Source organism: Bactrocera tryoni, chromosome 3 (genome assembly GCF_016617805.1).
Source record: "Bactrocera tryoni isolate S06 chromosome 3, CSIRO_BtryS06_freeze2, whole genome shotgun sequence".
NCBI lineage: Eukaryota > Metazoa > Arthropoda > Insecta > Diptera > Tephritidae > Bactrocera > Bactrocera tryoni.
In genome coordinates, this window is record NC_052501.1 from 79,405,790 (window position 1) to 79,427,710 (window position 21,921).

Sequence of the window (21,921 nt, forward strand, 5' to 3'; positions counted from 1 at the left end):
CTATGATGTGTATCTACATACAGAGACAAATGCCTTTAAATATGCTAGGATATCAGCAGCGGCTAATTTAATTATCTTTGAACGTGTGTAGTCGTGTGCATAAGTGAGGAGTTTGCAAACTATTAAATTGTGGTACTTTTGGCATTTTAGGTTATGTTTAGATATACTATAGTTCTTTTTGCATAAACTTTTGCATGAAGTATTTACCATAAATTTCACCGGTTTGTTCTGGTGAAGTGCGTGCATTACAGCTAGCTACATGCAAGCCTTTTTTATCCAGTATGTGGAATCGAATTTTTTTATTTATTTATTTTTTTCAATCCATTTCTTGCCCTCTCCATACTCAGTAAGCGCTAAATTTTTGTGTAACCAAACTTTTTATACTTTCGCAATTGGTGAGGTTTTGATAAAATTTTGTATTAAAAAATGTTTCAAATAGCGTCAAAATGCATAATTCGAGGAATTTTCGAACTTTTGACATCGCAATACTTTATATTATAAGGTAAATGCAATTAGAATTCATTATACGGTGATTTATTGTGATCTAAAAAAATTTTTTTTTTTAGTTCATTTTTTGGTGAAAAACACTTACCTTTGGCAAAAACACCAGCCCGCGGTCAATAACCCTTCTGTTTACCTTTATCAAAGACAATAACCTTAGCTCAATAAACCTTGACGAGATAAATTAACCTTTTGTTTAACTTTAGCGGGATCAATGACTTTTGTTTACCTTTTAACGACAACAATCCGTGGTCAAAACTCATTGGTGAGGTCAATGACCTTTTGGAATATATTTAATGAGGTTAATGTCCGTTTTGCTTACATATAGCTTAGACAACAACCCGTCGTTTGTATATAGCGAGAACAATAAACGGATTTCAATGATCTTTTGTGAGGTCAGTGAGCCTTTTGTGTAAATTTAATAGGGTTAATGACCCTTACAATGATCAATTACTTTTTTGTTTATATATAGCAAAGACCACATCCCACTGTTTATATTTAACGACGCCAAACACCGTATTTCAATCATCTTTTGCAAGGTCAAGGGCCCTCTTGCTTACATTTAATGAGATCAATGACCCCTTAGAGTGGTCAATTACCCTTTTGTTAACATTTAGCATAGACCATAACCATTTGTTTACGTTTAGCTAAAATAAGAACCCGAAGTCAATGAGGATTAGAATCATATTAATCTAGATTAACTTAGTTTTATACTAGTCAATGAGGTTTAAAATCATAATAACTTAGATTAATATTTTGTATTACTAATATTTTTGCTTCACGTCCGAGATATTCTCTCTCCTGCACTGAAAAAATCGTTAGATGAAGAATTATAATGCATTCTGGTAGTATAAAAATAATATACATATGTACATATATACTCAAATTTCATTATATACGTATATATATTTCTTTTTTATTTTACATCTTTCACCTTTAAATTGACATTGAACCCGGCAGTGAGCGCTGCTTACCTTTGTTGCTCGGCAGACCGGAAGTGTTTAAAAATGTATGTTGATATCATTTTAAATGGAATGCATCTTTCACTCTGTTGAACTCTTTGGGTACGCTATCTCATAAAATTACGTAATTACTGAAATACAAACGAAAGAGTGAACTTCCATTTTTTGAAATGCTAAATATTTTTTTGTAGCATAAATTTTTTTTTTATATAACTCAGAAGCTGGAATATATTCTGCAGAAGGAGGTTTTAAATAATACCTTACTTTACTTAATTATGCCAAAAAGCATGTGACCCCTTAACAACCAGAGAATTATTAAAACTTATTCTTCAATAATGCAATATCATGTACTCTCAAACGCTCTCAAAATACAACTCATATGACAATTTAATTGTAAATATATATGATATTACTGCTTAACATGAGATTGATCTCCACATTAAAGCCTTATTGGGTATTCCCAATTCACAACCGTCGCGCGTCTCTCCTATGAAAGCTGTCAGTTCTATTTGCTCTCCCATTTAATTCCATACATTTGATAATTTTAGATTTTTTATTTCACTTTTTACTTCCTTTTTACCACCAATATGCAATCGGATAGCAAATTAGTTGCAATAATTCGAAACTGCCTGGAAAAATACGCAAAAAAAAACGGTATAAACGAGCTGTCGAAATCAAATGTCAGAAGTCAAGATGTTGGCCACCGAATATCAAGACGAACGCCGTGCCGGCATAGGAAGGCATTAGTGATTGGCTGTGTGTTAGAATGAGAGTACTTGAAATTATGGCTCCCAGGAGGGCAATTGCTTTGACCAGAAATTAAAAACGGATACTCGCTATAATGGATAACGAGTAGAGTGAAAAGCCAAGCATCGAGTAGACGCGTGATTATGTGCATTGAGTGAAGGTGGGTGGAGAGCAGGAAGTATTTTTTTAAGAAATGCTTAACTAACGGCAAATTTGTGTAGAGAGTGTGAAATGAGACACACCACGAGCGATAATAAGTATAAGCAGCTGTTTGCTGATAAAGGAACTAACAGCTACAAAAATCGAAACAAACGAATGAGATTTGTCGACGATGATTTTGTGTTGAAATTCTATCAAAATTCATTGGTGGCCCGCAAAGAAATTCCTAGCACGTTTATGACAGTCAGTCTTAATGTGAAAATCATTTTCATTGAGCTCAGCTGGCAGCGCTTGTCGTGGGCTTAAGCGCGGGCGGAGCAATGCTACAAAAGTTTCGGTCTCTCATTGGCGTTTAGGCTTGACAGCAGCCCTAAAACTTACCAGCACACAATTGAACACATTTTTTCCTCATTTTCTCACTTTTTTACCTTTTTTACTTGGTTTACTTGGTTTTGTATACCCTGTACAGGGTTTATTGAGATTGCCAGTATTTTGTGAGATATCCTTCTGAAACTCTGCACACGTCCTTTTCTTCGAAAGAAGCTGCAAATTTGTCGGAACCGACGATATCGGACCACTTTAGCATGTATCCGCCATACAAACTTAAAGTGCAGAATAAAGTTCTTGTAAGGAAAACTCTTTTATTTGAAGAGATATCTTTACAAAATTTTGTATAGATTACTGTCTAAAGCAATATTGTAATCTCTGAAGAAATTGTTCAGATCGGACCACTATAGCATATAGCTGCCGTATAAACTTGCCTATCAAAAACCAGTTCTTGTATGGAAAACTTTTTTATTTGACGAGATATCTTGATGAAACTTGGCACAGATTAGTGTTCAAGCCAACGCTACAATATTCTAAGAAATTGTTCAGATCGGAACACTGTAACGAATAGCTGTCATACGAACTGAACGTTCAAAATCAAGTTCTTATATGGAAAACTTTTTTATTTGACGAGATATCTTTACAAAATTTCGTGTGTATTATTTCCCAAAACAATGCCACAAACTCTGAACAAATGGCTCAGATCGGATCACTAAAACATATAGCTGCCATACAAACTATGCGATTCAAATCAAGATAAAGATCTTTTTATTTCCTTTTATGCTATAAAAAATGCACCTGTACAGGGTATTATAGCTTCGGTGCAGCCGAAACTAACTTTTTTTCTTGTTATTATTTTTTTTGTGACTTTGTTCTATTTCATTTTCATTTTTGCAACTGTTAAAAAGTTTGGCCCAACATTAATCATTTTGCTCGTCATGTCGCTAGGCACATATGAAGGTGGACAGTGGTTGTTCGGTTACAAATTTTTACGGATTAGCCACAAGCCGTCGTACAACATGGTGCAACTGGCTGCTTTGCCATTTTTTACCTCCCTTCAGCACCAACTCGCTTCTGCGTGCATTGCTCCTGTTTGTATTGCCGTCTTTTTGTGCCTGTCCCGTCGGCGGATACGTGTTGAAATTAAGCAGTTTTTATAAATTTGAAAAAATATCTACAAAAATTCACACTTTTGCCCTTTATTTTATTTTTTGTTTTTTTTTTCTGGATTTTTTTTTTGCACGACACAAATTTCCTTGGAGATTACTGCAATAAACGCATTTTTCTTCGTCGTCTATATTGACGGGTCTCTATTGTTATTGTTGTATTTAGCTGTTGTGTTACTAGTAGGTTGGTTTTGTTTAGGCCAGCAGACATTTTGTGGTGAGGTATTTACAACTGACAGCCAACAGGGGGATTAGCACACACACACACAGGCAGGCACACACATGTCCACCTAGAACCGCCGCATACTCTGCATGCAGGACCTTAACCGTGCATGTGTGTGTGTGTGTGAATAATATTTTTAGGCATGAAAAATGTTAAAAAGTGGACATCATCAGCCGAATTTATTGTTGCAGCAACTACTCAGCTGAGGTGCAAAGTTCAGTTTTCGTAAAAACGAAAAGTTTTGAAAGCTTTTCTAGTAAAGTTGATTTGTGTTGAACATATTTTATTTCAAAAGTTGGAAACTTTTAACTATGTCGAAGGAGGTCTCCTCTGCTTCGCCCGGCGGATACTGCGTCAAATACTTTCAGGGCCTGAGTGTTTTCAACCATTCGGACGACATGACCTAGCCAGTGTAGCCGCTGTTTTCTAATTCGCTGAACTATGTCAATGTCATCGAATATCTCGTTCCATCGACTGCGGTATTCGCCGTTGCCAATGCGCAAAGGATCATAAATCTTCCGAAGAAGCTTTCTCTCGAAAGTCCATGCCTCTGTACCATATAGCAGGACGTGGATGATGAGTGACTTGTAGTATTTTGTTTTTGTTCGTCGTGAGAGGACTTTACTTCTCAATTGCCTACTCAGCTCGAAGTAGCACTTGTTAGCAGAAGTTATTCTGCTTGTGATTTCGAGGCTGACGGTGTTATTAGCGTTAATGCTGGTTCTAAGATAGACGAAATTATGTACGGGTTCGAAATTATGACTGTCCACAGTGACGTGGGAGCCAAGTCGCGAGTGCGACGACTATTTGTTTGATGACGTCTTGTCTTCGTTCACTATCAGACCCAATCGCTTCATTATCCAGTCTTGAGAAAGCAGAACTAACAGCGCGGTTGTTGAGCTCAAGTATCAATATCATCGGCGTACGCCAGTAGCTGTACACTCTTATAGAAGAATGTACCTTCTATATTCAGCTCTGCCGCTCGAGTTATTTTCTCCTGCAATAGATTGAAGAAGTAGAAAGCCTTCTTGTCTTAAACGTCGCTTGGTATCGAAAGGCTTGGAGAGGTTCTTTCTGATCCTGACGGAACTTTTGGTGTTGCTCAATGTCAGCTTACATAACCGTATTAGCTTTGCAGGGATAACAAGTTCAGACATAGCCGCATAGGGGTAGTTCCTTTTTGTGCTGTCGATAGCAGCCTCTCTCTTTTATGTCCGTAAATGCGTCTCGCTTATCTCTTTAACCTCGGTATCTATCCCATCCCTCGAAATTTATCACATAAAAATTCAAATATCCGAGTTGTTTTTCACGAAATTGTTGTCTATTTAACATAGTTATATCAAAGAGGCTTAGCAAAGCTCCTCGGTTAATGGTTCTAATGTGTTCTCTCGCCGGATTTAATTCCCCGCTTGCTTGCCCGATTACTTCTTCTCGATTACGTCAATTCAGGAGTATGTGCTTTGGTATCTCTAACCTTTGGTCGACATTGATCCGTGGAACAGTACCCTTATCTGTGCAGACGACATCGCAGCCTGCAGTGACCTGTACAAAATCCTACTAACTGTCTTAATTTGTTTCTAGGAACCTTTCTTTAACATTTTGTATCATACACTCCCAGAAACATTCTTACCTGTTGAAGCCCAGGCACTTAATGAAAGTCGCGTTTTCCACAGACTCTTTCCTCTTTGTGTAGCTCCTCTCGTAATGTGTGGGGACGCACAGCGAAGAACGATTTTTGTCCTATCGGACTGTTGCCGCACCTTCTTTCGCTTGGATATCGGCCAGCTCATTTCCATTGATTCCTCTGTGCCCAGCAATGTATGTTAGTAGCATTGTTTCCAGTGGCAACCCTATTAAGCATTTTTATACACTCCAATACCATTGTTGATTTAATTTGAACAGGCGAGATTACCTGAAGTGCCGTTGGACCATCACCGAGAACGGCTATCTCAGCCCACCTGCTAATGGCGTACACTTCAGCTTAAAAATGCTTGGAAACCAGACCATGGCCACGGCCAGTTTCGTACACCAACCCTCACTATACCAACCCCAATTCCACCTGCCGTTTCCGTGCCGTCTGTATACCATTGCATTATACTACTACAAAGGTACTCCTCAAGGGTAAAGTGATCCAAAAAAAACCCAAATTTTCAATTAAAACTTCTCACGTCAAAATATTCGATTTTTTTCAGTCTGCAGGCTTTAAGTTTGTGGAGCTAAGTTTGTGTCAACTCGTACATCACAATGCTAATTTTTCTCTGACGAAAAATTACCCCCAAAAAACCAATTCAAAGCTTCTCTTTTATTTCATCTACTTCCTATTTCGTAGTATCAGTTTTTTAAATTAAATACAAAATTTGAAGTTTTTGCTTTCGTGAATTTTAATCAGACTTTCTTAATACTAAGTTTTATAATTATTAACAGCTTTGAGTAGATTTTACTAAAATTAACAACTTATGCTAAACATAATACAATAACAACATAAAACTTTACTTAACACTACAAAATGCAACTAAATAAATTCAACAAAGCATAAACAAGCACAGCCAAGTTCACTCAACTCGCACATTTATAGTCAGGGTTCTTCTCCGCATTATTACTATGCTTCTCATTCTCGTTTGTGATCTTCGTATGCAAGAATTCCAACTCTTTCGGATCAATAACTAAAGCACGTTTCGGTGAGTTCCAATCTTGCAGCGTTGAATCGGAGAAAAATACGTAGAGCACACCACAACCAATCAACATGCCTGCGCAGAGCAGAAACACATTACGCCAAGCCTCGATTGTTTGCTGTCGGAGAAATTAAACCATATAATGAACTATAACACAAAAAAATGACACGCAACAGGAACTTACATTGCCCAACGTCATAACGCCCACAAGATAGGATGATATGAAACCTGGAAGCACGGAAATCGAACCGCTAATACCCATAACTATACCCGCATAGTTGGGAGACATGTCGACAATGGCGGCTAGAGGACCCGATGAAACTGCGCCGTGGAACATTAAAGATAGCGTGAGGAAAACAATTGCTGCCATCGCATTATAGCCAAACCAAGCCAGACACAAGACCATAATGCCATTCACAATTAAACCTACGAAAACGTAAATAAAATGTAGTGAACAGCGCGCTGCGAAATCATGCAACGTTGCACTTACAAATCGCTGTTGCCAATTTTCGCAAGTTCGTACGCTTAATCTTATCCGTACGCAACAAATAGTCAGCCAACATGGAGAAGACAAAAGCGAAGAGCATACGCATTAAATGTGGAAAGCCGGAAAGCCAACCGGTCTGCAGAGCATATAAGAAGAAAATAGTGTAATGACAAAATGATTACAAAATGATTATAAATCACGCACCGCGCGTATGTTCCAATGATGTATAACACGAAAGTATGTTGGCGCCTGTGTCATCATCGTGAATAGACCCCAAATGCCGCCCCACTGTGCGATCACATTCAGCCAGACACCTCGTGATGTGAGTATATGCCGCCATGGTGTCGGAGGCAGATTGGCATGGTGCACCGAAGTGCCCAATGACTTCTCAATATAACGCAGTTCCGAGCTATTGATGCGCGGATGCTCCGCTGGTGTGTTGTAGACAAAGTAAAGCCAACAACACCACCATACAGTGCCAATGACGCCACACATCAGATATACCCACTCCCATGAGGTCCAATGCATAACATAACCAAATAAGGGATAGAATGCAGCGACACCTACCGAACTGCCCAAGTAAGCGGTGACGAATTTGCTGCGCTCATTCGGCGGTATCCATTTGCCGGTCATGTGATGCATAGCTGGCCATGATAAACCCTTTAGTAGTAGTATTTTAAAATCTTATTATTATTATTATTATTATTTTTTTTATAAAGCTGGCATTTAACTTACCGTTACGAGTCCTTGTAGTATACGCAACCATAAGAGCAGCTGATAATTCCAATAGGCGGCTAATGGTATGATGAAACAGATCCAACAGCCGACGGCATTCGATAGACCGAAGACCAACTTCGTGCCATACTTTTTAGCCAGAATACCACCGGGAATTTGCGTGAGCCAATGTAACCAATAAAACGAGCCTAAAACCATTCCCTGCTGATACTCATTCCAGCCGAAACCATCCGCTTCGTAATGTATCTATTATGTGTGTATGTATGTGTGAAGTGATAAAAAAGTAAATAAGCGTATTAGTGAGGTTATGAGCTTGGTAAACACAAATAAAATGTGCAAATAAACGGTTCGTCCACATAAACTTCTTTGTAGTGTGTTTAAACAAAAATACTGTTATAAAAAAAACAGTGCGTGTCAAATGTCTCAAGCTTTTAAGTGTCTAAAACAACCACTTTGTAAGCGCGTGTGGTTTATTTAGGTGCATTCTTTTGTCTATTTGGTAATCTAATCTTAGTATGTTTACTAAAATAGTATTTACTTAAAGATATATAATCTCTAGATAATTTCGAAAAATAGAAACTGGCAAGTGTTTATTGTTTTTGCATGTTTTCAAGTGAAAGTCGACGTTAAGAATTCTCTACAAGCATATTAAATATTTATTTTAAGAAAATGTGGATTTTCTTTCGACTGCTTGATTTTATAAACGACACTGTTGTAGTTTCTTTGAAACGAGAGATAATAATGTCAGTTCCAACGAGTTTGAGGCTGCATGTTTTCTTGAACAATCGAATTGTCCCCAGTCTACCATAGTAAAACACATTTTTTGGCAATAATTTTTTCTTTCTTTTCAAGGACGATACACTGATTATTCAGACTCTTCAACTTTTCGACATAATTTTTGTAGAACGATTTGTACTTTGCTTCAAAATAGGCCTCAGTTCCGGCGTTCACTTCTTCTTTCGACGAAACCTTTTTTCCAAGCGAGCATTATTTTGAGATCTAAGTAGAGGAAATATTCGCTGGGCCATAATTTGTAGAATGCGGTGGATGCGGAAGAAATTCGAAACCCAATTCGTGATTTTTGGCCATTGTTTTCACTGACTTGTGACACTGTACATTGACTTCACTATTCATCGCATGCGCATCCCAAAATACAAACGTCTTACCTTGCAAGTGGACTGTTGTGTTTTTCCAAGCTTAGGAGCGGGTGCATCGTGTGAAATGCACTCGAAAGACTGTTGATTTGACTACGGAGTAAAGTGATGGAGCCATGTTTCATCCATTGTCCCATATCGACGAAAAAACTCTGGTTTATTAAGCTTGAACATCTTTAAACACTGAACAGAATCATCAACTCGTTGTTTTTGGAAGAAAAAGAATAGCAGACACCATGTGATGTGATTTAACAGTCATAGTGTAATCTCGCGGGAAGCTGGCTGTTAGCTAGCACCATAAAAGAAAAGCAGGCACAGTTCCTGGCCAGTGCTTAGGTGACGCTCGCACCGCAATGTGATGTGATTTAACAGTCAAAATGTAATCTCGCGGGATGCTGGCTGTTAGCTAGCACTATAAAAGAAAAGCAGGCACAGTGCCTGGCCAATGCTTAGCTGACGCTCGCATCGCGATGTGATGTGATTTAACAGTCATAACGTAATCTCGCGGGAAGCTGGCTGTTGGCTGGCTCTAACAGTGATGTGATTTAACAGTCATAATGTAATCTCGCGGGAAGCTGGCTGTTAGCTAGCACTATAAAAGAAAAGCAGGCACGGTGCCTGGCCAGTGCTTGTGATGTGATGTGATTTAACAGTCATAATGTAATCTCGCGGGATGCTGGCTATTAGTTGGCTCTAACAGTGATGTTATTTAACAGTTATAATGTAATTTCGCGGAAAGATGCCTGTTAATTGGCTCTACAAAAGAAAAGCAGGCACGGTGCCTGGTCAGTGCTTAGGTGACACTCGCACCGCGATGTGATGTGATTTAACAGTCAAAATGTAATCTCGCGGGAAGCTGGCTGTTAGCTGGCTCTATAAAAGAGAAACAAGCTCCGTACCAAGCCAGTTCTTCCTTTTTCTCTATTTAGAGACTTGTTTTACTCTGCTAAGCCTATCGTCTTCCCACAATCTACCACTAAATATGTTTGAAATCGAAAGACAAACCATAAAAGTTGCCGGCTCTGGCCAAAGATAGATGTTTTCCAAAATAGTTGAAGGTTATTTTTCGCTTGATAGCCAGTTTAGACAAAGAAAAGCTCTTTACCGTTTAAATAAAACTTAACAACCAACCCTCAAGCAGCAAGCTTAAGTGTAAAAAACTTTCCAGTCACCCCAGTTGGAGCCACCCACACATCTAAGTGTTCATCATGCCTTAATTCCTTAATTTTATGAATGCTTTCATATGAATTTTATTTAGATAACCCAACAAAAAGTAAAATAAAGAATTGTATAAAATATGAGTAGCAGTTTAAGTACTTCAAGTAGTACGTAATTGTGAAATCTGCTTACCGCTATGCTGCTGCTGATAAGGAAATACTAGAGAAAGTCTAATACTTTTAGTAATGAGTATTAAAATAGTTTATTTTAAGGTGCGATAAAACCGACAAGTTAAACAATACGATGTCTACAGTTTTTGTACCCTAAACAAGGTCGATTAAGTTAGCCACGAAGTTTGTAACACGCAAAAAGAAACGTCGGTGACCCTATAAAGAACAGCGTGGCGATCGAAGTCGAGCCCGTCAGGTTCGATAGCCGCCTTCCTATCTGTTCATGAGCGAAATAAGCACTCAGTATTTGAGATAACGATCTAAACTTTTGAACACCGCACTTTCTGCCTTCTTGAGCTACGCATTTTTCGAAAATGCCGATATCGGACCACAAAAAGTTGTATCTGCCATACAAACTGATCGATCAAAATCAAGCCCTTGCTTAGAAAACTCCTTTATTTGAAAAGATATCATGACAATATCAAGACAACTCTATATTCTCCGAAAAAATGGTTTGGATCGGACTACTATAGCATGTAGCTGTCATACAAACTAATCGCTCAATATCCAGTTCTTATATGAACAACGTTTTTCGTCATAGATTATTGTCCAAGGCAGCATTATAATCTCCGAAAAATATATTCAGATCGGGCAACTATAACAAATAGCTGTCATACAAACTGAGCGATCAAAGTCATGAAAAAAATCTTTTAACCCCCATTATGCTATTAGAAATGCACCTATGAAGGGTATTATTGCTTCAGTGCTGTCAAAGGGAGCATGCTCTGTTGTTTCATAATCATTTCTAATTAAAGAACAGTTATATCGTAAATATTAAATACTGTCACCTACATACAACTCCTCCAGAAAACAAGTCTTCTAATTTATATCAATTGTAAATTATTTAAAGCGCATTTTGGCTCACTGCGCGGGGGTAGAGGTATTCAAAAGATGATAGTCTTAGAATGTCTACAGCCTTTTAATATACAGTGTAAATATTAATTAGACATCTATTGTCTTTCGATGCATAATTGTGCGCTTTTGAATACATTTATAGTAGATTAAAAAACAAGCCTATTGAAAACGGCAGCCCAGAATTATACAGCTGCGAATTTGCCGTTATAATCGCTGTTTTCGTGTTACAATAATATTTGCGCTGCACAAACAGATTATCAAAAATGAAACGATTACCATACAATTGCTTTGTATTTGTTCTTAGATCATTATAGCGTTTAGTTTTCAATGAGTTCGTTCAGTTCTAATGATTACTCCCTTTCGCTTTTCGTTTCTCGTTGAAAATTTCCAATTTTTTAGATCAAAAAAGAAAAATATTCGAATCTGAAGCTCGTATATCGAAATTATCTTACTAAGTTTGCTATCGCTTCGCTCTATGGGCTCTTGAAAAGTTCCAAGAAGATCTGACGTCTTCGAGGCAAATTTTGTTCAGCGTTGAGGGCCATTTCTAGCTCAGTGGGTATGTTAACAAGAAAAATTGCCGCATTTGGAACGAACAGCAAACTGAAGAAATTCAAGAGCTGTCATTTCATGCCGAAAAAACAACGGTTTGATGTGGTTTGTTTGGCGGTAAAGTCATCGATCCATATTTCTTCAAATATGATGCCGGTGAGAACGTAACAGTCAATGGCGACCGTTATCGCGTCATGATAACCAACTATTTGATGACTAAAATTAAAGCTCGAGATCTCAGCGAGATTTGGTTTCAACAAAACGGCGCCACTTCCACACAAAACGCATCAATGAATGGATTTATTGAGAGAATACTTCGGTTAGCAAACAATTTCACGTTTCGGGCCGGTCGATTGGCTACAAAGATCGTGTGTTATCACACCGTTAAACTTTTTACTGTGAAGATATATAAAATCTAACTCTAAGCAGACAATCCCGCTTCAATTCAGGCCTTGGATCAAAACATCACGCTTGTCATACGCCAACTACCAGTCGAAATGCTCGAAAGAGTTATCGATAATTCGACTCAAGGGATGGATCATCTGAGACATAACCGCGGCCAACATTTCAAAGAGATAATCTTCAAAAAATAAAAGCTAAAGAATCTTATTTCGAATGATAATAAACATTCCCCAAGTAGGAAACCTCAAAATGGATCACCCCATAATATTTTCATTTAATTTATGATTCTATACTAGTCTTCAATCAACAAATAATTAAATCGGTAAAACGCATTATTTTCTGGCTTTGTATAACCAATTAACAGTTAATTTTAGCTGCTGATAAGGAAGTATTTATTTTGGGTGCCTAGCTGCGTGTGCTTTTTGAAGTAGGCGCTCAAGTACTGGATGATGTCAATGGTTTATAATGAAATTCCCTTTTATTTGTTTTGGCCAATTTCACGTTCATATCGTTTCTATTTTTTTGATTAAAGATTGATCACTTGGCAGCAACTAATAATACGTGTGCAATCTCTTACAACACGTCGATAAAAATAATCAAGTAATTTGACGATTAATATACGCGGTCGTGCGAGTATGATTACATTTTGAGATTATTCAATGTTTTGTGATACGAAAATATATGACCTTTAGACGACTTTTAAGTTAGTTTCTGGTTTCCAGCACTGCTTTTTTTGACAGCCTTTATCATTTAGACGACGCAAAAACGATCTACCTGGTTATGTGAGACTTTCGCTAATTTATCTCCTATAATGGAATTATCTCTGAGGCTAGAATTAATTAAATTTATGGGAAGGTGGCAAAAACATAGGACATAAGGGAGCCTTGGGAACGTTTAACTTGGAAAAATCATATATGTAAGTGTGAAGGCCTAGGCGATCTTCACGCTGAGCGACGATCTTGAATTGCCAGACGATCGAGATGCTGCTTACAAAAACTCGTTTGAGAAAGCAAAGCGCTGTTATAGAACTGGCCTGCGAATTAAGGCGATATTAGCCTGAGTAGTTCAAAACGAGCTGCAGAGATAAATAAAGAAGATACCATCTTCTATAAAAGGGTACAACTGCTGCTACACCGAAGATATTAATATCAACAACCACGCGGTTCGTTCTGCTTTCTCCAGACTGAATAAAGAAGCGAAGCGTATGAGTCTAGTTGTGAACGCGGACAAATATCTCCTGTCATCAAACAAACAGTTACCGCATTCGCGATTTGACTCACACGTCACTGTTGAAAGACATGACTTCGAAGTCGGAGATAATTTCGTCTATCTTGGAACCAGCATTAACACCAATAACAATGTCCGCCTTGAAATCCAACGCAGTTGCCAAAAGCTGCTACTTCGGACTGAGTGGGCAATTGTGAAGTAAAGTTCTCTCTCGACGAGGAATGACCAAATTCTACAAGTCACTCATCATCCCCGTCCTGATATATGGTGCACGGGCATGGACTTTAACAACATCTGATGAGTCGCCGTAACGAGTTTTGAAGTGAAAGGTTCTGTGGAAGATTTATGGTCCTTTGCGCATTGACCACGGCGAATACCGCAGTCGATGGAACGATGAGCTGTACAGATATACTACGACATTGTCATAACTCAGCGAATTCAGAGACAGCGGCTATGTTGGCTAGATCATGCCGTCCGAATGGATTAAAACAATCCAGCTCTGAGAGTATTCAACGCAGTATCCGCCAGGGAAGCAGAGGAAGAGGAAGACCTCCACTCAGTTGGAAAGTCCAGGTAGAGAAGGCCTTGGCTACACTTGGAATCTCCAATTGGTGTCAAACTGTGAGGAGAAAGAACGACTAGGGCGCTAGGCTATAACCATGTAGGCGGTGTCTACACCTGTAAAGAAGAAGAAGGTAATCACGTAAGCGGTGTATACGCCAATAAAGAAGAACAATCTGAAAATGTCACCTACAAAGCTGATGCCTCACTAATATCAAAATTTCACGCCTGCGCTTGCTGCTCGCCAGCTGTTGAGAAAATCGACATCTATAGCTTTTGTTGCTATAAAAAGATTTCTCATAGAAATTCTACAGAGAATTGAAGGCATCTCGGTATCACCGTAGAAAATATAGGAGAAAATCAACATAATATATAGTAATATAGAACATAATGTAAATTCAAAGAGACGCTTGGCCAAATGCCATAATCTCACATATATATTTATACACACACACACACATTTGCACAGCATTAAACTAATTTACTAAGATCACGTTTGCTTCTCTGTCAATTCGACGCACCTTTTTGCACTATTTCATAACTTTTTTTTCTTGCTGAATTAGCAATTCAAACTTACCACCAATGAATTGAGAAACTGCTTCTCCCACGAATAGCGCGGCTCTTTCACCAACGTTAGTGACACTTCGGAGCTGTGATTAGACACGATCGCTGCTACACTATTGCTAGTCATATTCGCGTGAATACTGTTGGTGTTGTTGCTATTGACGAATGCGCTTTGTGTGAAATTCGTTAAGAGCGGCGCTTGTGTGGTGATTGTGGGCGCTAATAACGGTTTTTTGGCTATCATTTCCACAATTGTTATATTTAGATTGATGCGAATCATGTAATTCACCGCGAAACCGATGAAAACCAAATACCAGAGCACTGTGCGCGCTTGAACTGCAAAGAGAGAGAGATAGAGAGAGGGCGTAAAGGAGTAGGTTAGAAATTGTGAATGAGGGGTGAAAATGTATAGGTAAATAGAAAGATATTTTTTTATGAGAAAAAATGAATAACGAAAAAAAACTGAAATTTTAAATATTTTGTTAGGACTTTAAATTTTATAAGAAAAAATCGTAATTAAAAAAATTTAGTTTAAATTTAACTTTTGTTTGGGATTTCAAAGAAAAATGAAAAAAAAAAATGTGAATTAATATTTTTTAATGTTTGGTTTTCTTAATTTTTAACGAAAATTAAATTTTTAGTTAAACAAAATAATTAGATAAATTTAGTTTGTTCTAATTTTTACAAGAAAAAATAATAATTAAAAAAATTAACTAAAATATTTTAATTAATTTAATTAATTTTTATTTAAACAAAATAATTAGATAAATTTAGTTTCTTATAATTTTTATTAAAAAATTAACTAAAATTTAAATTTTGTAATTAAATTTTTTAATTGGAAATTATTATATTTTTTCATTTTTGCTTTTCGTAGTTTTTAATGAAAAGTAATTTTTTTAATAAATATAAAATTAATTACAAAAATTAATAATTAAGACTGGGTTTCGAGCAGTGAGAAGTCCTTAAAACTACTCCTGGGCACTCACTTTCCAGTGAACCAATCTTCTGAAGAAGTGCGTTTCAGAGGGCTTCCGGAAGGCGATACAGCCTACGGCTTCATGGCCGTCAAACCAACTAAGTTTCCGTCGCCTAATGGCATCATACCTGCGCAACTTGAGCGCACAGTAAATGTGTCACTCAGCTGGTTGGCCCCACCTACGCGAACTGCATTAGGCCTTCCCAAGACCGGGAGACGGGTAAGGGTGGCGTTCATTCCGAGGGCCCAAAAGAGCTCTCATGTCAATGTCAAAGATTTCAGGCCAGTCTGCCAATCCTCGCTTTTGTTAAGGACACTGAAGAGACTTATGGACCTGCACGTCATGTCAGTATATAGGGAAATATGTTATTAGGGCTCAACATGCTTTCTGCTCCGTGGAATTTCTCGAAGGATAAATTTATAATGTGAAGTCGGAAGCGGTTATTGATGCTCTGTGAAGGTTTGAGGTCGAATCGAACCTCAAGCATCTCATATTTTCGCTGCTCTGAGACAGAACTGTCGTGGCGGAGTGGGTCAGTGGCCACTACGTAAGGTCAATAGAGGCACCCTATCTACTTTACTCTATGTTACCTACTGAAAGAACTACAGGGACGAGGCTGTCGGATGAAAACCTATGCAGCAAACGTTGCTCTCATGGAAATTTGATACAGCTTACACAAGGATACCTCAATATGGCAGCTAGCTGGGCGGCCTTGCTGTCAATTCAAACTAAACTACTTTTATTTACCAGGAGGTATAAAATACCGTATGTATCTCTTCCCTCATTAAGGGGCTCTTGACTTCACCCTGTCGAAAAGTAGAAGTTCTTTTGCCTCTTTCTTAATAGAAATCATGAAATCATGGAAGCCCGATGTTTAGGAGATTCTGAGAAAGGCATGTTGCTGTAAAGGAGCACGGTAGACACTCTCACCAAGTACCTTACAAAACCATAGTTAAGCTATTAGTATTCCATGCTGAATTTGTCTTGTGGAAGGTGCTCGGGAAAATCACACTCACAAAACAACTGGAACATGTGCAACGAACGCCATCAGTAGGGCACCCCACTTGTGGGGTTGCAAAAGCCTTCTGGCCCAGGGTGGAACGCAAAAGATCCATGGAACTACCAGCTCTTAGTGATGTTCACATAACCACAATGAAAGTGTCTATGACACTAATTATTTTGAAGAATGACACTTGTCAAAGTTGCAAGGTGCAAGATGTAGTGGAAGCATCTAGACAATTTCTCTTTTACTGGGCGGCTTTCGCCAGACTTGCCATACTTTCTATAAAATCGGCGAAATGATATTGGCTTAACAAATTTGTGCGTGGCTCAAGGCGCTTTTATGGCGGTCTTTTTATCCCTAGTTAGCAGCTTTGGCCATCACTAGGGACCAACGTCTCTAGCAGTCCAAGTGGGATTATTCGTAGCCTCGTTCGTTATTGGACCGTTTGAAGCACAAAATCGCGGAAAAATGGCCGCATTTGAAGAAAAAGTAAGTACTGTTTCAACATGTTAGTGAGAACGATGGCAAAAAATTCTTGAATTGAGCTTCAAATTGCTTCCGCATCCACCATATTTGGTCTCCAGCGACTATTTCCTGTTCTAAGATTTCAAAAGAATGCACCCAGGAAAAAAATTGTCATTGAATGAAGAGGTGATCGCCGAAACTGAGGACTATTTTGAAGCAAAGGACAAATCGTACTACAAAAACGGTACCGAAAAGTTGTAGGGTCGCGATAATCAGTGTATCACCCTTGAAGGGAACTATAGTATGTTAAATAAAAAAAATTAATTAATAACACATTTCAACATAGATTATTTATCTATAAAACTGCAACCGCATTATTTGTATACCATAATTAATTTTAATTGTCGCCAAGAAACGTAAGAGTATTACTCCACGTTCTAGTATAATTTATTTATGCATATAAATAGCAAATATATGTATATTTTATATATACTTATATTTATTAGTTTATGTAATGCTGCTAATCAATAGATTGCTCTCGAGGTTTTTGAAATTTTTATCGCTCTGAATATATACGTATATACATACATACATATTCCTATATCGATTATCAAACAGTAGTTATGTGCATAAAAATACAAAAATATTAGCATTGCAAGCAGTCGACAAGTATGAATGAACTCTATGCTAAGCAGCGCCCCTGTAAGTCATTGCCTAGGCCGGCAGCAATGCGTGCGATCAATCAGCGTGTGCGCCAACAGCCGGTCAACAGCTGATTCTAGGAATAAATCCGAATATTTATTTGCATTTGCGCTGAATTTGTAACAAGTTGCTGTAAATTATTATTTTTTTTTAACATTTCGGTGCTCATAATTTTTTATTTTTCCAAAATGTTGTCTGTTTTCAATTCGTAAAAAACTGAAACTTGTTTGCGCATTGCTTGGAAAAGTCACATAATTACATTTGTGAAGTTGCTAAAAGAAATAGCAGAAATGATTTGTGTAAAATTTTAATCAAGCCTATGCACGTGGCAATTCGCTTGAATTTCGGATTAAAAAATTATAGGAAAATTAATGAAGGCATTTCAAATGAAGTGTGTGCTTTGTAGATAAAATGTAAATCAAACAACTTAAATGAAGCGTTAAGTCGCTGCTAAGCTGTGGATAATATTCGATTTGAAGTATTTATGTGCGTTGTAATAATTGAAATTTATATTTTTTTAATATTAAAAAATTTTTTTAATTATTTAATTAAAAATTAATTTATTTTATTAAATTATTTAATTAAAAAATTTAATTTAATTAAAAATTTTTCGCCTAAAATTATTTCTATCAAATATGCAATATTTAGAAAAAATGTATTATCTTTTTTTAAATTTTTTAAATTAATTTAATAAAACCTTTCACTCAATCTTAAAAATTTTTCTATCAAATAAAATATTTAAAAAAATATTGAAAATTAGACTGTAGCATATTTTTAATTTTTTTTTTAATTATTTTAATAAAAAATTATATATTTTTAATTCACCTGAACAATTTTTTGATAAAAAAAATATTAAAAATACAAAAATTACACAAATCTGATATAAAAATTTAATTTTGTCCACACAACTTTTCCTCAAATATTTTTCTAAAACAATAATTTTTGTGCATTTGAAAAAAAGTAAAAATTTTGAGAAAAGCTGTTTTAAAAACGTATTTAATTTAAAACAATAATTTTTGTGCATTTGGAAAAAAGTAAAAATTGTGCGAAAAGCGATTTTTCAAAACGAATTATATTTTTTTAATGTGCTTGTAAGATTTTTTTATAAAAAAAAAATTACTATAAAAGTATAAAAATTAAAAAAATTTTGCAAACATTTTTTTTATAACTATTTTTACAATAATTTTTTTAATTAATCGAACTCTTAAAAAACTATAAAAATGATTTAATATTTTTATTTTAAAAAATTTCAAAAACTGCACTTTTTATTAAAAAAAAAAATGTTTAATGTCTCGATAACACAAACATAGACCATTAATATTAAATTTTACTCATTAATTTCTAGATTAATAGCTAACTACATTATTCATTTAGAACTTTTTTTTTTCAAATATTTTCAAATTTTTATTTAAGTTTTTTTCAAAATACATACATATGTACATACATACATAAATATGTATTTTTCATTTAAAACATTTGTTTTTTTAATAAAATAAATTTTTATCACACAAATGCAGTTCACACTTTTACATTTTGCTCACTAAATTCTTAAAAAAAACAAAAACTGAACAACATTAATAAAATTTTTCAAAAATTTTATTTTTCACCAAATTTTTTTTTTTCAAAAATTTCAAAATTTTAATTTAACAAGTTTTCAAAATTTGTGTTTTTCACTAAAAACTTTTTTTAGATAATGCCAAATTTTTATTTAAAAATTAAATTTTTCATTGAAAACAATTTTTTTATAAATTCTCAAATTTAAATTTTTTTAACACAAATTTTTAAATTATACTCATTAATTTCTTAAAGCAAAAAAAACTGTGAAAAATTCTTACAAAATTTTTCAAAAATTATATTTTTCACTAAATTATATTTTTCACTACTTTTTTTTTTATCCGAATTTATTTAATTTTTAAATTCTCCTTACGAAATTCTTAAAAAAAACTGTGAAAACTTTAACAAAAATTGTGTTACTCACTAAAAATTTTTCTTTTCAAATATTTTATTAAAAACAATTTTTTATATGTAAATATTCACATTTTAAATTTTTTAACACAAATTTAGCACAAATTTTAAATTTTACACATTAAATTCTTAAAAGAAAACACAACGAAAAATTTCAACAAAATTTTTCCAAAATTATATTTTGCACTAAAAATTTCTTTTCAAATATTTTCAAATGTTTATTTAAAAATTGTATATTTCTTCAATAAGATTTTTCAAAAAATATATTTTTCACTCCTTTTCAAATATTTCCATGTTTTTATTTAAAAAAAAATTCTAAAATTATAATTATAATTAAAAACTTGCTTTTCGAACATTTTTAATTTTTTTAATAACATTTAATTTTATAGCATAAATTCATCACTAATTTTTAAATTTCACTAATTAAATTCCTTAAAACTGTGAAAAACTTTAAATATTTAAATTTTTATTTTTTCAAAAATTATACTTTTCATTAAAAACTTTTTTCAAATATTTTGAAATTTTTATTTAAAATTAAAAAAAAAATATTTTCAAATATTTAAAAAATTTAAACTTTTATAACACAAGTCCAGCCGTAATGTTTAAATTCGACTGATTCAATTCTTAAAAAAGAGAAAATTTTAAATATTTTAATTAACGAAACTTCTCAAAAATTATTTTTTCATTTTTTCACTTAAAACTTTTTTTTTCAAATATGTATTTCCAAATTTTTATTTTAAAAATTTTTTAACATATGTATTTTAATTATTTTAAAAATTTCAAATATTATGTTTTTCTCTAAAAACTTTTTTCAAATATTTTCATTAATTTTTTTTCTGTGTTCAAAAATTAAAAAAATAATTAAAAACATATTTTCAAATATTTAAAAATTTTACATTTTTGTAACACAAGTCCGGCCCTAATTTTTAAATTCGACTCACAGAATTCTTAAATAGAGAAATATTTTAACTAACAAAACTTTTCAAAAATTATATTTTTATATTTTTTTCACTAAAAACTTTTTTTTTTTCAAATATTTCAAAATTTATTCTTAAAAAATTTTTCATAAATTATGTTTTTATTAAAAAAAAAAACAAGAAAAAATTTTTAATAGTTTTAATCAACAAAATTTTTCCAAGATTATATTTTTCACTACAAGCATTTTTTGAAATATTTCAACATATTTTATTTAAAAATCTTGTTAAAGATTATAATTTGATTAGAAACTTTTTGTTTGGAAATATTTACACATCAAATCAGTTGATTTTTAATTACCTTCCACCATTTTTACGCTTTTTTCCAAAAAAAATGTCCACCAAAAGATCACTTATAAGCCAACAGCTGCGCGCACAAAACTTTGATGTTCTTAAGGCTAATAGGTACGACTAACGTGTGTGCTTCTGCGCACTTCCGCAACGCGCCTACTACAAGTGCGTTGAGTGCAGTGACTGTAAGAGATCACCTCAAACGAGGGGCGATCAATAAACCCGAACAACGAACACTAGACAAGGAAGTCCAAACGCTGGCACGCGTCTCCACTACTGACTAAGTGGTTGGATGTGGATGTGTGGGGAAGCCTTTTCAAAACATTGCAACCGCCGAACGCAACACACGCATCTTCACACACACTGCAAAAACACAGAAAACGCTTTGTTATGCATATGAGACGAACGAAAACGCGCTAAACGATCAGGTTGCACACGCGAAGCGCCAATAATCCGCAAAAAGTTGGAGAATCAAAGTCAGCGCCTGAATTGAATAATCGCGCTGCGTTGTGCCGCGACAGTGTCGTTAACGGACGTTACGAATCGGTTGACGATCACGTCTTGCCACTGAGAAGTGTGCAAGTAGAATGAGGAAAATCCTAAACGTCTAATAATACATATCTCTAAGTTAGTGAGCCTCTGAGCTAGCCGAGGAAAGAATTTCAGTAAGCTACATACAACCACAGGCGCAGCAGCACACGTTACATATTATTTATTGCTCGCCACTCGGCGACATTCAAATTACTCTGATAAAAACACAATCAGTACATACAAACAAGGCTATACTATATATAACGATATATGTATGTATGTATGTATATGTATACATAAGTATGTGTGTTAATCTGTGTGCGTTCTGAGG

General features: G+C 35.1%; 1 protein-coding gene across 1 annotated transcript; it reads right to left on the reverse strand.

The window, feature by feature from the left end:
- Positions 1-6,441: 6,441 nt before the first annotated feature.
- Positions 6,442-21,629, reverse strand: LOC120772343 (sialin). Its single transcript, XM_040100906.1, has 7 exons — positions 21,070-21,629; positions 14,696-15,018; positions 7,980-8,225; positions 7,449-7,904; positions 7,248-7,380; positions 6,942-7,183; positions 6,442-6,875 (listed from the first exon to the last, which is right to left on the reverse strand). The coding sequence occupies exons 1-7, from the start codon at positions 21,077-21,079 to the stop codon at positions 6,642-6,644; spliced, it is 1,644 nt and encodes a 547-aa protein (XP_039956840.1). The 5' UTR covers positions 21,080-21,629; the 3' UTR covers positions 6,442-6,641.
- Between the last annotated feature and the right edge of the window lie 292 nt (positions 21,630-21,921).

Excerpts from the sequence above, each read along its gene's own strand:
- LOC120772343 (XM_040100906.1), bottom strand. Across the intron at positions 7,381-7,448 it reads ATCATTGGAACATACGCGCG|ACCGGTTGGCTTTCCGGCTT; the intron begins GTGCGTGATTTA and ends TATGCTCTGCAG. Across the intron at positions 6,876-6,941 it reads GCGTTATGACGTTGGGCAAT|CAAACAATCGAGGCTTGGCG; the intron begins GTAAGTTCCTGT and ends TTTCTCCGACAG.